The sequence below is a fragment of the Taudactylus pleione genome, unplaced genomic scaffold (assembly GCF_031769625.1).
Source record: "Taudactylus pleione unplaced genomic scaffold, aTauple2 ptg000352l, whole genome shotgun sequence".
In the NCBI taxonomy this organism is placed as follows: domain Eukaryota; kingdom Metazoa; phylum Chordata; class Amphibia; order Anura; family Myobatrachidae; genus Taudactylus; species Taudactylus pleione.
Window position 1 is genome coordinate 5008266 of NW_028284753.1, and position 12911 is coordinate 5021176.

At 40.6% G+C, this 12911-nt stretch overlaps 1 protein-coding gene across 2 annotated transcripts in view; it reads left to right on the forward strand.

Annotated features, from left to right (window-relative positions):
* VSIG4 (V-set and immunoglobulin domain containing 4) overlaps nt 1-12911 on the forward strand; it is a 99156-nt gene that overhangs the window by 30710 nt on the left and 55535 nt on the right. For both annotated transcript variants that reach the window (XM_088444204.1, XM_088444205.1), the window contains exon 2: nt 10949-11299. In XM_088444204.1, the coding sequence (XP_088300330.1) occupies nt 10949-11299 (351 nt within the window). The remainder of the gene's footprint in view (nt 1-10948; nt 11300-12911) is intronic.

A 12911-nucleotide genomic window follows, 5' to 3' on the forward strand; every position in this document is an offset into this window, starting at 1 on the left:
GAGTGATGTTTTACTACTTCCGGCCTTCTTTGTCGGTCGTAGCAGGTAAACTATGTAAGCCCCGATAACGCCCTCAAAAAGCTGAGGCATGCCTGCATTTTCAGACCAACACCCACAAACGCCCTTTCATGTCAATCAACTCTTGGAAGCCACTTCCTGCTCGTAAGCCGTATGATCTACAGCATTTTGGATCGCAAAGCCTCGTATGCACATGCGCACAACTAACCGTGCGCATGCGTGGTTTGGAAACATCGGATGCATACGACCGAGCAGCCGACTCTGAATGAGGTCCTTGGAGAGGACGATAAGCCGTGTAGCAGCATTAAGGACAGACCGGAGAGGAGAGAGATGGGATTTGGGGAGGCAAGATAGGAGGAGGTTACAGTAGTCCAATCTGGAGATGACCAGTGAGTGTATGAGGGTTTTAGTAGCATCCTGGGTGGGATATGGTCGGATCTTTGAAATATTTTTGAGATGGAAAAGACAGGACTGCGAAAGGTTCTGGATATGTGACTTGAAGAAGAGGGATGAGTCCAGGATAACTCCAAGACAGCGCACCTTGGGACTAGAATAGATAGTTATGCCATTAATTGATAAAGAAATAGCGGGAAATGAGGTTATGTGGGAGGGTGGGAAGATGATAAGCTCTGTCTTAGACATATTGAGTTTAAGAAATCGCTGGGACATCCAGCAAGAGATAGCAGAGAGACAGTTGGAGATATGAGTCAAAAGAGAGGGGGAGAGATCAGGGGAGGAAAGGTAGATTTGAGTATCATCAGCATAGAGATGATAATGGAGGCCAAAAGAGCTGATGAGTTCACCTAGAGAGGAAGAATAGAGGGAGAATAGGAGAGGTCCAAGGACACAACCTTGGGGAACACCTACTGTAAGAGGTCTGTGAGGTGAAGAGGAGTCGAGAGGAAACTGAGAAAGATTGGTCAGAGAGGTAGGAGGACAGCCAGGAGAGAGCAGTGTCATGTAGACCAAGGTAGTGAAGGATATGCAGCAGGAGAGGGTGATCCACAGTGTCAAAAGGAGCAGAGAGATCAAGGAGAATGAGCATAGAGTAGTGGCCTTTGGATTTGGCTGCAAGGAGGTTTTTTGCTGATTTCGTGAGGGCAGTTTCAGTGGAGTGGAGAGACCTTCATAATTCTCCAACACAGGTGAGAGACTGTATGAAAAATAGTGAAATATATTTCTTGCTTAACCTCTTAAAAATTATTATTATTGTTATTATTTTTAATATTTAGAGATGTCCACGGAGCGCCATCTTTTGGGTTTTGTTCTAATTCATCATCGTGTTTTGGTTGTGCCAAAACCACTCTCATGTGTTTTGTATCTGGAATTTTCTTTTTTAAATGATAAAAAACCAATAAAATTATGCAATTTAGGTCTGTTTTTGTTCCTAAAGTATTATTAACCTTAATTTCCTGTCATTTCCAGTCAATTTTGACTACCTCACAGCTCACAATATTGTTTTTATCAATATTGGCCAAAGGCTGCAGTGAGCTGACTGGCTAAACTAAATGACAGAGCAGCAGCAGTTTAAAAGAATATAGCACATCTAGGAAACATAGAGGCACTGTAGTGGCAGATAGGTTGGCAGTTTAATATAATATACAATGCTATAGAATGTTTTCTTTAATTAAGTACAAGATAAGAGGCATGAGGACAGTTTACACATAATGATTATACATTCATAGCATTTAGAACTATAATTAAAAGAAAAACAGAAACATGGGCCTATCAAACATGTAGTGTGGAAGCCAGGTAAAGCATGCCATTGATTGGAGTGATTTGATTGATTGACTAATGATTTGATTATATGAACAGAGAAGCAGTTATAACTATAAAGACAAGAAAAACAGAGACATGACTTGATTGATTAATGATTATACGAACAGTGATGCAGTTATAAAGGACTTGCACAATTTAACAAACCAAGCACTTCAGCAATACGGATATCACTTTTGTGGCAGAAGTGCTTGGTTTGTTTAGGCCCCCAAAAAACAAGCTACTAATGGTCTTAAGGCAGCTAACAGTATTGTTAGTCATCTCTAAAGTTGTAAAATCACACAATATTAGCTCATTGCCACTGGAAATTCACCATTAAAGGAGTCTCTATACTATGCTTTAACTTGTGGCAAATATATTCCTCATGGAATTTGTAGTTAATTTTTATGAACATCGTTTTTTTCCACATTTTGAGAAAGTAGCCTCCTACGTATGATTGTTCACAAGGTTCATAGCTCTGTAAACACTGTTTCCGAGTACACATGGGAGGGTGGTCAGCTTAAGTAAAGCAAAACTAGTTTGAACAAGGGGCTTCAAATAACCTTTTTTCCTCCCAGTAATCAAAGGGACTGTGTGACAATGCTAATTTGTGCATTGTCATTGAAATAATTCTCCACCATTCTATTGATGCTTAGTGTATCAGATTAAGTCACGGTAAAGGTATCAATAATTTTGTTATATGTGTACACGTGTATATATGTTTATCTATGTACATATATGTTTTCTTTTGTGAGTGTGCTCCTTTTTGGGTTAGCTGATAACTGACCATTTGAACTTTCAGCAGCCTAGGTAGGTGAATCTAGCACATGGATAGTAGTCGTTAGACACTAAAAACATCTAATAATTTTGGGTAACTCTTTGTAGCCTTACCAGATGTCATAATGTTGTTTCACTCTGGTGTGCTGAGTTGACTCATCCTCATCACCAGTGGGTCTCTTGGAAAAGGTCAGTTTTTCCTGACAGCAGCATTTGCAAGAGAAACTGAAGCAGGAGACATGTGTCATGTGCCACATGAGTTAACAACTTGCTGGCAAGGAGCTCTTTGCATCTCTTTAAATCTGTGTTAGGTGTAAAGAAAGACTTTACATAGGACTTAAACCTAGGATAAAGCATGGTTGCCAAAATGTAGTAATCCAATTTCAAGTTGAAGACAACCCTTTGGTCTTGGTGAAGCAAAAAAAAAGAACTTGATCCAACATACTTAGCGGTATTACTTTTTTTAATCTCCTCCTTCAGCTTCTCTAGCTGCTTTTCCAGTAGTTTAACTAATGGAATCACCTGTCTCAGGCTGGCAGTGTCTGAATTCACTTCATTCGCTACTATTCTAAATGGTTTCAGTATCTTTCATAAAATTAAAAGTGTGGGGAATAGGCCATCCCAACATATGATAATCTCAAAATGTATAACATGTCAAAGTCTATTCTGTATGATTTTATATTGTTTTATATTCTATATGAACATGGTATCTTAAAGATGTGGTTCAATTGCTATCCTGTGTCAATATTTAGGGGGAGGTATAGCAAATAGGCCCAGAATATTTCTTGAACTATGTAGGGAGAAGCATCTGCATTTGATGCCCTGTAGCTGACCTATATTTGGCCACAGAGGGGCTGATGGGTACGCTGTAGTTTATGACCTGTGAATTCTTTGTAGCTAGCCAAACCAGGAAGAGAGGTTGATAATGATCTATGTAAATTCTTGCAGAATGTTTATATAACTGTGTCTTATCTCTTAAACAGACAGTTATGGGACCCTTTGACCAGATGAGTAAAATGTGAATAAACTGTCCTGTTTCCTTTTAAGATAAGAATGTGTGTAAGTCACAAGTGATGTCAGTAGTGAACTTCCTGGTCTATTAGAGCAGGAAGTTCACTCGGGCTTGCGGGAACCAAGACCCTACCACAAGGGTCTCATCGCAAGCTGGATGGTTGCGATAATCGCGACCATTGCCAAGCCACCCGCTAAAGCTGTGGGTGGTCACCCACAGCTAAGTGAGTGGCCTGGAGGCTGAGGTAATAAAAAAACAGCCTGCCCTGATTCAGAGCGAGCGCTTGCAAATAGCAAGTGCCTCTGAATCAGGGCCTTTGTTTTAAGTTGTCTTAGAAACTCTTTATTTGTTATTTCTCCTTATTTTTAGAAAATATTTGCATATATAAAGTGTCATTTTATTAATATTTTTGTAACTAAACCTTGAAAATATTTTTTGAATGAAACACATTTAATCTAACATACTTCTCTGGGACTATTATTGAAACTTGCGAGCCTGTGAGGTCCATGGCTACATACCTGTGTGTAACTGAATGTGATTTATTAATAATATGTTCAGAGATAGCAAGACTCCAGAAAAAAAGCTTGCAAGGTTGCAGAAGAATCGTGTATTTTGGTAAGTGACCGAGGTGCACCACCGTCATGACCAGCTGACCCAGGTTGCTGTATCTGTGAATCAGCCCGGGATCATGACAAAAAGTAAAAAGTATTCTCCACTCTGCTGGAGTAAGGTACATTCCCCCCACCTCTACCAATGTCATGGCTTGTTGTGTACATTTGTATGGCTTTTTTTGTTCCTCCAATTGCTGAAGCATATAAAGGGTGGAATTCCACCTGGTTACTACCTCTTGCTTCAGTTGGTGGAAAGGGAACTTAAATTGCTCTTGCAGCTGCTGCAATCTTTTACATGCAGTTGCTGAATGCCTAAAATGCCCAGACATTTTACGGGTCACAGACCGCATCTCCTGCACACACTGGTAATTAAAAAAAAAACCCTGAACCACCAAGTTTATTGTGTGTGCAAAACAAGGTATGTATTCATATTCACCCAGCTGTAATATTTGTATAATGTTACATGCATTATCAGAAATGACAAACCTTGAGGAGAGTCTAAGTGGGGTAATCCATTTTGCTATCACATCCCTAAGATTTTCCAAAAGGTTGACACCAATATGCCTCCTAGTAAAGCTGGTGAGACAGAGAGTAGCCTGCCTGTGAATGATCTGGCTTTGTGTTTTAGATACTACTGCTGCTGCTGAAAGTGATACATCCACCACGTGGGCTGTCACAGTCATGAAATCTTTCATTTGACCAGTACTGCTTGTCCACATATCTATGGTTAAGTGGATACTCAGCTCAATGGCATTTTCTAGGCCAAGAATAAGTTTATTTTAATGACCCGGTACAGATGAGGAATTTGCTGTTCTAGTAAAATGGAATGAAGATGGAATTTGGTAGCAGGGATACAGAACTTTAATTAACTGTCTTAAACCAGATGCATTGATGGCAGATATTGGATGCAGATCTAATGTTAAAATATGTGTCTTGGCTTCAGTGACTTGCTGTGCAACTGTATAGCCGCTTTCATAGTTGTTTCCTCTTGCAAAGGATTGTTTCACATCAATTGTTGTTTGAAACGGCTAGTCTTCTTGGTCCCCTTCAGTGATGAAGATTCACCCCCAGCAACAGCAGCCCTTTGGTGCAAAGTTTCTTCTAGGGTATCCTGGATAGGGGAGTCAGATAGCCTTCATAAACTGGATGCATGAGTACTACCTCCGATTATTAATGAGGAGATTGATGATAAAAGTTGTTGGTGGTGGAGATTGCATATGCTGGGATCTATCAATGCCGCTGGCAGCTGATGCTGGAATGCTTGTTATTAATTGTTACAGTATTTTTGAGATTTTCCTAAATAATTTGCATGAACTTGCTGCAAATGACGTAACAGGGAGGAGGTTCATAACTGGTTAGCATCCCTGCCTCTACTTACTTTGGCCTCACAAACAGTACAGATGGCTTGACAGATGTCAAGATTTGGGTAAAAATAATTCCACAGAAAAAACGTGCCTTTTTTTTGCCAGATATGACAATGGCCTTTTTCTTAACACAGGTAAGAACTCTTGCCACTGGTGGCTGACTTTGACACAAACAACATCCTCCTCCAGAATTTTATCAACTTCTTATTGATCAACACATTCATCATCAACATTCTTAGTAGCTTTGTATACACAAATATCCCCATCATCCTGTTGCACTTCCACAGTAGCATCCTCAATTGCTATGTCACCATCTTTACTTTACTGCTACATATCCTCACATTTTAAGTGGGTGCAGAAATGGTCGAAGGAGGCTTCTTTAGGATTACAGTGTCAGAAATGTGAGACTCACACAGCACTCGTGGACACCTTTAGACTCTCCTCCGGGATTTGTGAAGTTTGTGAACACACAGTTTGTTCTTCAGCCTTAGTTTTTTGTGCACTGATATGCCCATTTTAAAGGTGTAACCTTTAGGGTCATATTCAATTAGGTTCGAAAAGCCATTTTTGGTGAAAAAGTTTCGCCAGTGATGTAATTTCGCCAGGCGAAAACTTTTCCCTGTATTCAATTCCAAAGACTTTTCGCCTAGGCGGAAAGTCAATGCATTGGTATAGGCAAAAAAGATTTGCCTATTAAAGCAGGTGGAGAAAAGTGCAGAATTGGGGTTTAGGGGTGCAAACTGGCGGGAACTGCCCGGTACCCTTGGGACAGTCCCCCAAAGCTAAAATGTGTAAAAAAAATTTAAAAATACTTAAAAACACCCCAAAAAAGTACTTTAAGTTTTGTGGCGAAAAAGACCAAACATAAAAACTAGCGAAATAGATTCCAGGGGAGTCCCCAAGTATGCCCCAGGTGTTTTTAAGATTGCAGGTGCTTTCAGCAGCTGGATTTTTAATGTTTTTTAAAACTTCACTTTAGCATCTTTAAAATATGCTAGCACCCATTTTCATGTACCCCAAATTTGCTGGGACTAGTTATTTTGTTGAAAAAATATTGCTTAATGCCATTCTTCACCACTTATGCAAAGACTCTAATAGCAAGCAATTGAGAAAACGTAAGTACCCAGATTAGCTTTATTAGGGGTACTAGTACATCCCTATAATGATCCCCTATGTTAGTGCAGTGTATAGGCTGTTTTCCCCATTTTTGACAGTGCTTTTCGCTAGCTCCGAATTCGCCGGGTGCAGTTTTCGCTGATTTCTAATTGAATACGGGGATAAGCGGGGACACGCGTGATGCTTTTCTGCATGGAAAACCAGCGATGAATGGCAAAACGTTTCCAACTTTTCGCACCTAGTTGAATATGCCTCTTAGACTCGAAGTGAGAAGGTGTTTTATGTGAGAAGATGCCTGACAGTGTTTAGCCCCGGCTTATGCAATAGGCATTCTAGTGCATGAAACAGCAGTAGCAGCACCACCACACACAAAGAAAGGCCATGGTCTGAGCCTTCCTTGCCTCTTCATGTGGTATATGGCAACTGGCAATTTTTCCTTTTTTCATAATTAAATTTTCTTTTTATTGTTAGAGGTGATGTTTTTTTCTTTAACATTGAGAAATATTGTTTAGATTTCAGATGTACTTTCTTAAACCTTCTTCACCTTTGACCGCCATTAGTAGATGTTAAAGTACTATGATGACTGGCAGCAGCCGCAGCACCAGTATTGGGTTGCTGCTCCTGCTCTTCTAGTGACTGAACCATTATTGATTTTAATTTTGACACCAGCCAAGAAATAATTTATATACACTTGAGAATTGTTTTGGTGCAGATTAAGAGTGGGACACCACTGCACACACCCTGCTTACACTGGAAGGATAACACACTATGCAAATGTTTTGCACTAAATAATGGCTTTGTTTTTTTACACAAAAAACAGTGGCAATTATTAGCAATTTTGTTTATATATAACTGGGAAAAAAAACTAAAAACAAAAAGGTCTTCTTGGGGTGCAGCAGCCTCAAACACAGTAGAGTATTTTTTGTACAGATAAACAATAAGTATTTACAGATAATTAAAGTGCAGGTTCACTTTAAGAAACAAAAAAACAATCTCAACAGCAGTCAGTAACACAGACAGTAGCTAGCCTGTTTGTTTGCACTGCAGTGTGTGAGTGTGCTTTGTGTGTGACAAACATACGTACATTGACAATAGTGACAATGATGCCGGTAGTCACACTTCACAGACACCTACTCATATTTCCACTCTCCAGATCTATTAAATTCTTAGGACCTAAGCCACCTAACTCCTCAAAACCTAATGCTGCTAATGACACTCTAATGGTGCCCTGATGGGATTCAGTAAGATTTATGCATGGCCGGCAGTTCAAATTCCGCCAGCGGTATCCTGGCAGCACTGAAAATCCTGATCGTCCCTAGGTAAGTATCTTCCAACCTATTCTAGCCCCTGACCCTAACCCTCCCTTAGGGGTGCCTATCCCTAACCTCCCCCCTAAGTGTCTAACCCTATCCCCCCTCTAAGTGCCTAAAACTAACCCCCACTTCCCCGCCGCCTAAACCTAACCTCCTGGGGGGGTGCCTAACCCTAAGTCCCCCCGGGAACCTTAAACCTAACCCTCCTCCCCCGCAGCTGTCTGCACCCGTCGCCTGGCTTACCTTGGATCGGTAAGCCGGGTGTCGGGCTCCTGGCATAAGGAAAATGACAGGCGTCGGGATTATACATTAGGAAAGCCGGTGGTCGGGATTCCGTCCATCGGCTTACTGACTGTTTGCCCCCTGATAGCATGCTAAAACATTTTTGCTTTGTAATACAGTGCCTCACTGCTCCAGCCCACAGTCCACACCCTCTCCCTCCAGCCTCCCGTTCACCAGGGAGGGACTGTTATATGCAATATATAACATGCAAGATCCAACATCGGGAAGATGATGTTTTGCCTCATTTTTTAATCCGAACTTGGAGGGAAGACCCGAACCTGGGACTCGGATCCGCTCGTTTTCCCTAAGTTTGGTTGTGTTTGGTTTCCAGGGAACCAAACCCGCACATCTCTATTATGATTAATCATCTTTTACTTATAAGGCACCACAAAGTTGCTGTACAAGGTAAACATAGAAAGGTACCAAATAACAGTGTAAACACAAACCAATGATCTCGGTGCTAGTAAGCCAATAAATAAATAAATATAACCAGTTATAGGCTTATTTGTCCTTCCACTTTACCAAGTGGAGGTGATATAACAATCAGCTGCAGATCTAAACTCCAGGGATTGTTATTCCCTAGTAAAAACAAGAAAACAAATGACCAAAAACAAGACTGCGCTAATTAAAAACACACTACCGGACTGTGAGATGGCAGAAATACAACAAGAGTCAGGGCTCCTTGTATTAAAAAATTAATAGTTTAATCACATTTGATATATTTGACCACACATCACATTCATTTAAAAATAACAATGTAACTAACACTATCCATGGTTGTATAGATATCTCAATACTTCTGGATCAGATACATGTATGACTCTAATAGGCTGATGTTTAGTCCATATAGGAATGAGTCCAAAGGCAAGTGGAAATCCGTGTGAAATGGAGTATACAAATGGAGCATATAGTTTCTTTTAAGACAGGAATAACGAGCTGATACAAAGTCTTATCTCAAATCCTGTATATTTACTATTCTTGGGTCCATTTGTGTTATCCCCGAGTTAAGTAAGTGGCATTCTGAGCTGAGATACACTGCACCAGCAGTCTCTCCATCTCCTGTTCTTGAACAGCTGATAGAGCCGTGTGTGTATATCTGGAATCAAATGACAGCCCAGTGGGATTAGGGTAACGACTTGCTGTGTCTTCTCCATCCAAAGAGACCTTAAAAAAGCCTCTATGTGAAGGGGTGAAACGCGTCAGTGAACCCTTGAAAATTAGCATCCCCAAGTGTGTTAAGTATACTGGAGTACTGGAACATTTTCTGGACTTAGAGAAGACACGGCAAGTCGTTACCCTAATCCCACTGGGCTCTCATTTGATGTGGTTGAATATATCAAATCTGATTAAATTATACATTTTTGAATACAAGGATCCCTGACTCTTGTTGTATTTCTGCCATCTCACAGTCCAGTAGTGTGTTTTTTATTAGCGCAGTCTTGTTTTTGGTCATTTGATTACCAAATAACAGTGTATCAGAGTATAATTACAGTACACTACACAACTACTGGGAGTTAATTCAGTACTTAATGATCCTATACCCAAGGAAAGGGTGAGCAAATACAGTAGTGCAAGTGTTGCCTAATGGGAGAAGAAATCAAGAACACTAATGACATGGAGTGCACTAGGGAAGAATAAGAGGAAGAGGTGCCCTGAGGAGGGCTGGTAAGCTGTAATAAAAGTCAATATGTTGAGAGCAGTTAAACTGGGGAGACTGCTAGATAGTGAGTTCCAGAGGAGGGGGCTCCTAAAGCAAAATCTTGGAGGCAAGCATGTGAGGAAGCGACCAGGTTGGTTGTGAGGCGGCAGTCGCAGGAGGAACGGAGGGGGCTGGGTTGATTATGGATGAAGATGAGATTAGTGATCTAAGGGGGAAGGAGGGGTTTAAGGCTTTGAATTTGAGTATGAAAAGTGTGAACTGGATGCAGAGTGGTGAGACAGACACTGTATGATGGAAGAGGAAAATGAGGTGAGCGACACTGTTACAGATGCTTTGAAGTAAGGCAAGGAGAGGGAGATCAAGGAGGAGAGGTTTGCAGTAGTCTAGGTGGGAAAATTAGAGCGTGAGCGAGTGTTTTGATTACATTATGTGTATGGAAGGCCCAGACTTTGGAGTTGTTCCCGAGGTGGAAGTGGCAAGATTCTTGAATACATTTAATATAAAAGCTATTTGGCTGCATTAGATACAAACTGCTTTGCTACAAATGAAGGCTACAGATGTGTCCTCACACCGATCCTTTTTGTGCCGAATAACACGAGATGCCTAGCACAACTTGGTCACTTCACCACAGATAGTGAGTGAAAATGGCAACATTTGATAAAGATGAGTGATAAAGCTATAAATGAACCGATACTAGGCAGTATTTTAGATGTAAATATCTAATTTTAATGAAGGAGTGAAAATAAACTGATTGTGGATTGGGCTTTGGTGTGTTTTTATTGTTTATGGACAAACTGGCAATAAGAAGTGAATAAAACAAATCCCAGCAGCCTCCTAGATTCAGGATATTATTGATAAAGTGATTAAAAATTTTTTCACAACTGACATTTTACAGTGCTAATATGCTTCTCCCCAAGCCCTATTCAAAGATTATTTTTAATGGTTGTCCAGCTATTTGTTTTGTCAGTTTACTGTAGATATTGTCTTTATGAAAGCTGATATTATGGGGCTAACAGTAGTTTGACCTATTTCTCCCACAGCTTTCTGTACTCCTTCTCTACTCATGAAAAAAACTTTGCAAGGAGTTCGAAGAGACTCAGTGGTGATACCCTGCACCTATACACCATCAGAACAGCATGAGGAGGTTAGGATCGATTGGTTTTTTGGAGATAACTCAATTATTTACCGGTTTCAGTCAGAAGATCACATTCCACTCATTAAATTCAGAACAAGAGTGTCATTGCCACAGTCTCCCCCCGGTGATGTCTCCTTGACAATCAAGGATTTGGACGTTGAAGACAAAGGTAACTTCAAGTGCAAAGTCACCTGGAAGGAAAGTGGTGGGAATTTTGTTACTAAGGAAGACATCACTCACCTCCAGATACTTAGAGGTAAGTTTATTAGCCATTATCAGCATTACAATTATTGCAGGTTTCTTGCAGGACATCCAACCATAAACAGTTGGAAGCAGAATGAGCAACAATCCAATTATTGTGTGCTGCTACCAGCAAAATGACAATGCTCACTAATGTGTAAATCAAACCAATCTAGAAACAAGTATGGCAACCTGTAGACAGGCATATAGAGGGGTAATGTAATAACCACCGATTTTGAAAAAGGCACCAGAAATCCACCAGAAACTCATCACATAAATGAGATCCATCTGGCTGGTGAGATTTCTCAAATTGCATGCATTAGGAGTTATCTGTCTGGGCTGAACATAAAAAGAAGCCTCCATAAACATATGTATCATGATAACATATTGGCCAACATAAAACCCTGTATGTATATTAACTGTTTAATACTTTGAGGTTTTTTTTAATACCAGCATGGTGACCTGTGAGTGAACCTGTATGTGTATGTCCAGCTGCTGGGGTATTATTTGTCTAAGAAGATGCCTAGTGATAGTGCATAGCCCACTCAGACTGCCAGCAAATGACCCAACAGATAATGGAATTACGGGGTTTTATACATTCCAGGCTTGAAACACACAGGAAATAGGTTCTAGCAGTGGATCAATTATCATAACTTATATTGTAAAGTAACTAGTATAATAAGGCTTAATATAATTTAGAACAGCTGAAAAGAGATATAGTTAATTGGCCTATACAATGATTGTGTAATAGCACTGGTGGTGCACCCCTGAAGTATGTTAAATGGTATATATACCATCCAGGCTTGGCCATCTCACATTAAATTTCAGTTTATGCTGGCTTGAAAAGTGTCACACCTCTGTACCCTGGTTGACAACATGATCACCTCCCCAACTTCAGGAATGTTTGTGTGTGCAAGTAGAATTCTGGGTAATTTTCATGGACTCAGAAAGTAACCAGTGCCCACAAGCAAGGTAGGCCAGATAGGGTTAAATGCCATATCCCACATACAAAACTTTGTACAATTCTTGAGAGCCAATTTTATGAATCACTGGGAAGATTCACAGGAGGAATGATTTATCAGGAATTAAAGTTCATTATTAGAGGTGTGAATTGATTGATAAAAAAGCTTTGAGGAGTCAATTGATAAAGAAGCTTTCAGGAATCGATTCATGAGGAGTCAATTAATAAAGAAGCTTTAAGGACTGGAGTGTACTTGACTGGAGTATGGCCTGAAGGCCAAGTTGCAGCCTTGAGGGCTGATATAAACTTGGTTGGTGGCAGCCTTGAGGGCTGATGTGTACTTAGTTGGTTGCAGCCTTGTGGGCTGATGTGTACTTCGCTGGTTCCAGCCTTGAGAGCTGGTTGCAGCTTTGAGGGCTGAGGTATACTTGGCTGGGAGCAGCCTTGAGGGCTGATGTGTACTTGGCTGGTAGCAGCCTTGAGGGCTGATGTATAGCAAGGAATCCACACAGACACTGGAGTGCGACAGAGACTGCTGTGCTTTAAATATGTGAAAGTCCACACAGATGCTGTAGTGCGGCAGAGACAGCTGTGATGTTAATACAAGGAAGTATACACAGACTCTCAAGTTTGGCAGGGACTACTGTGGTGTACTAGCAGTCCATAT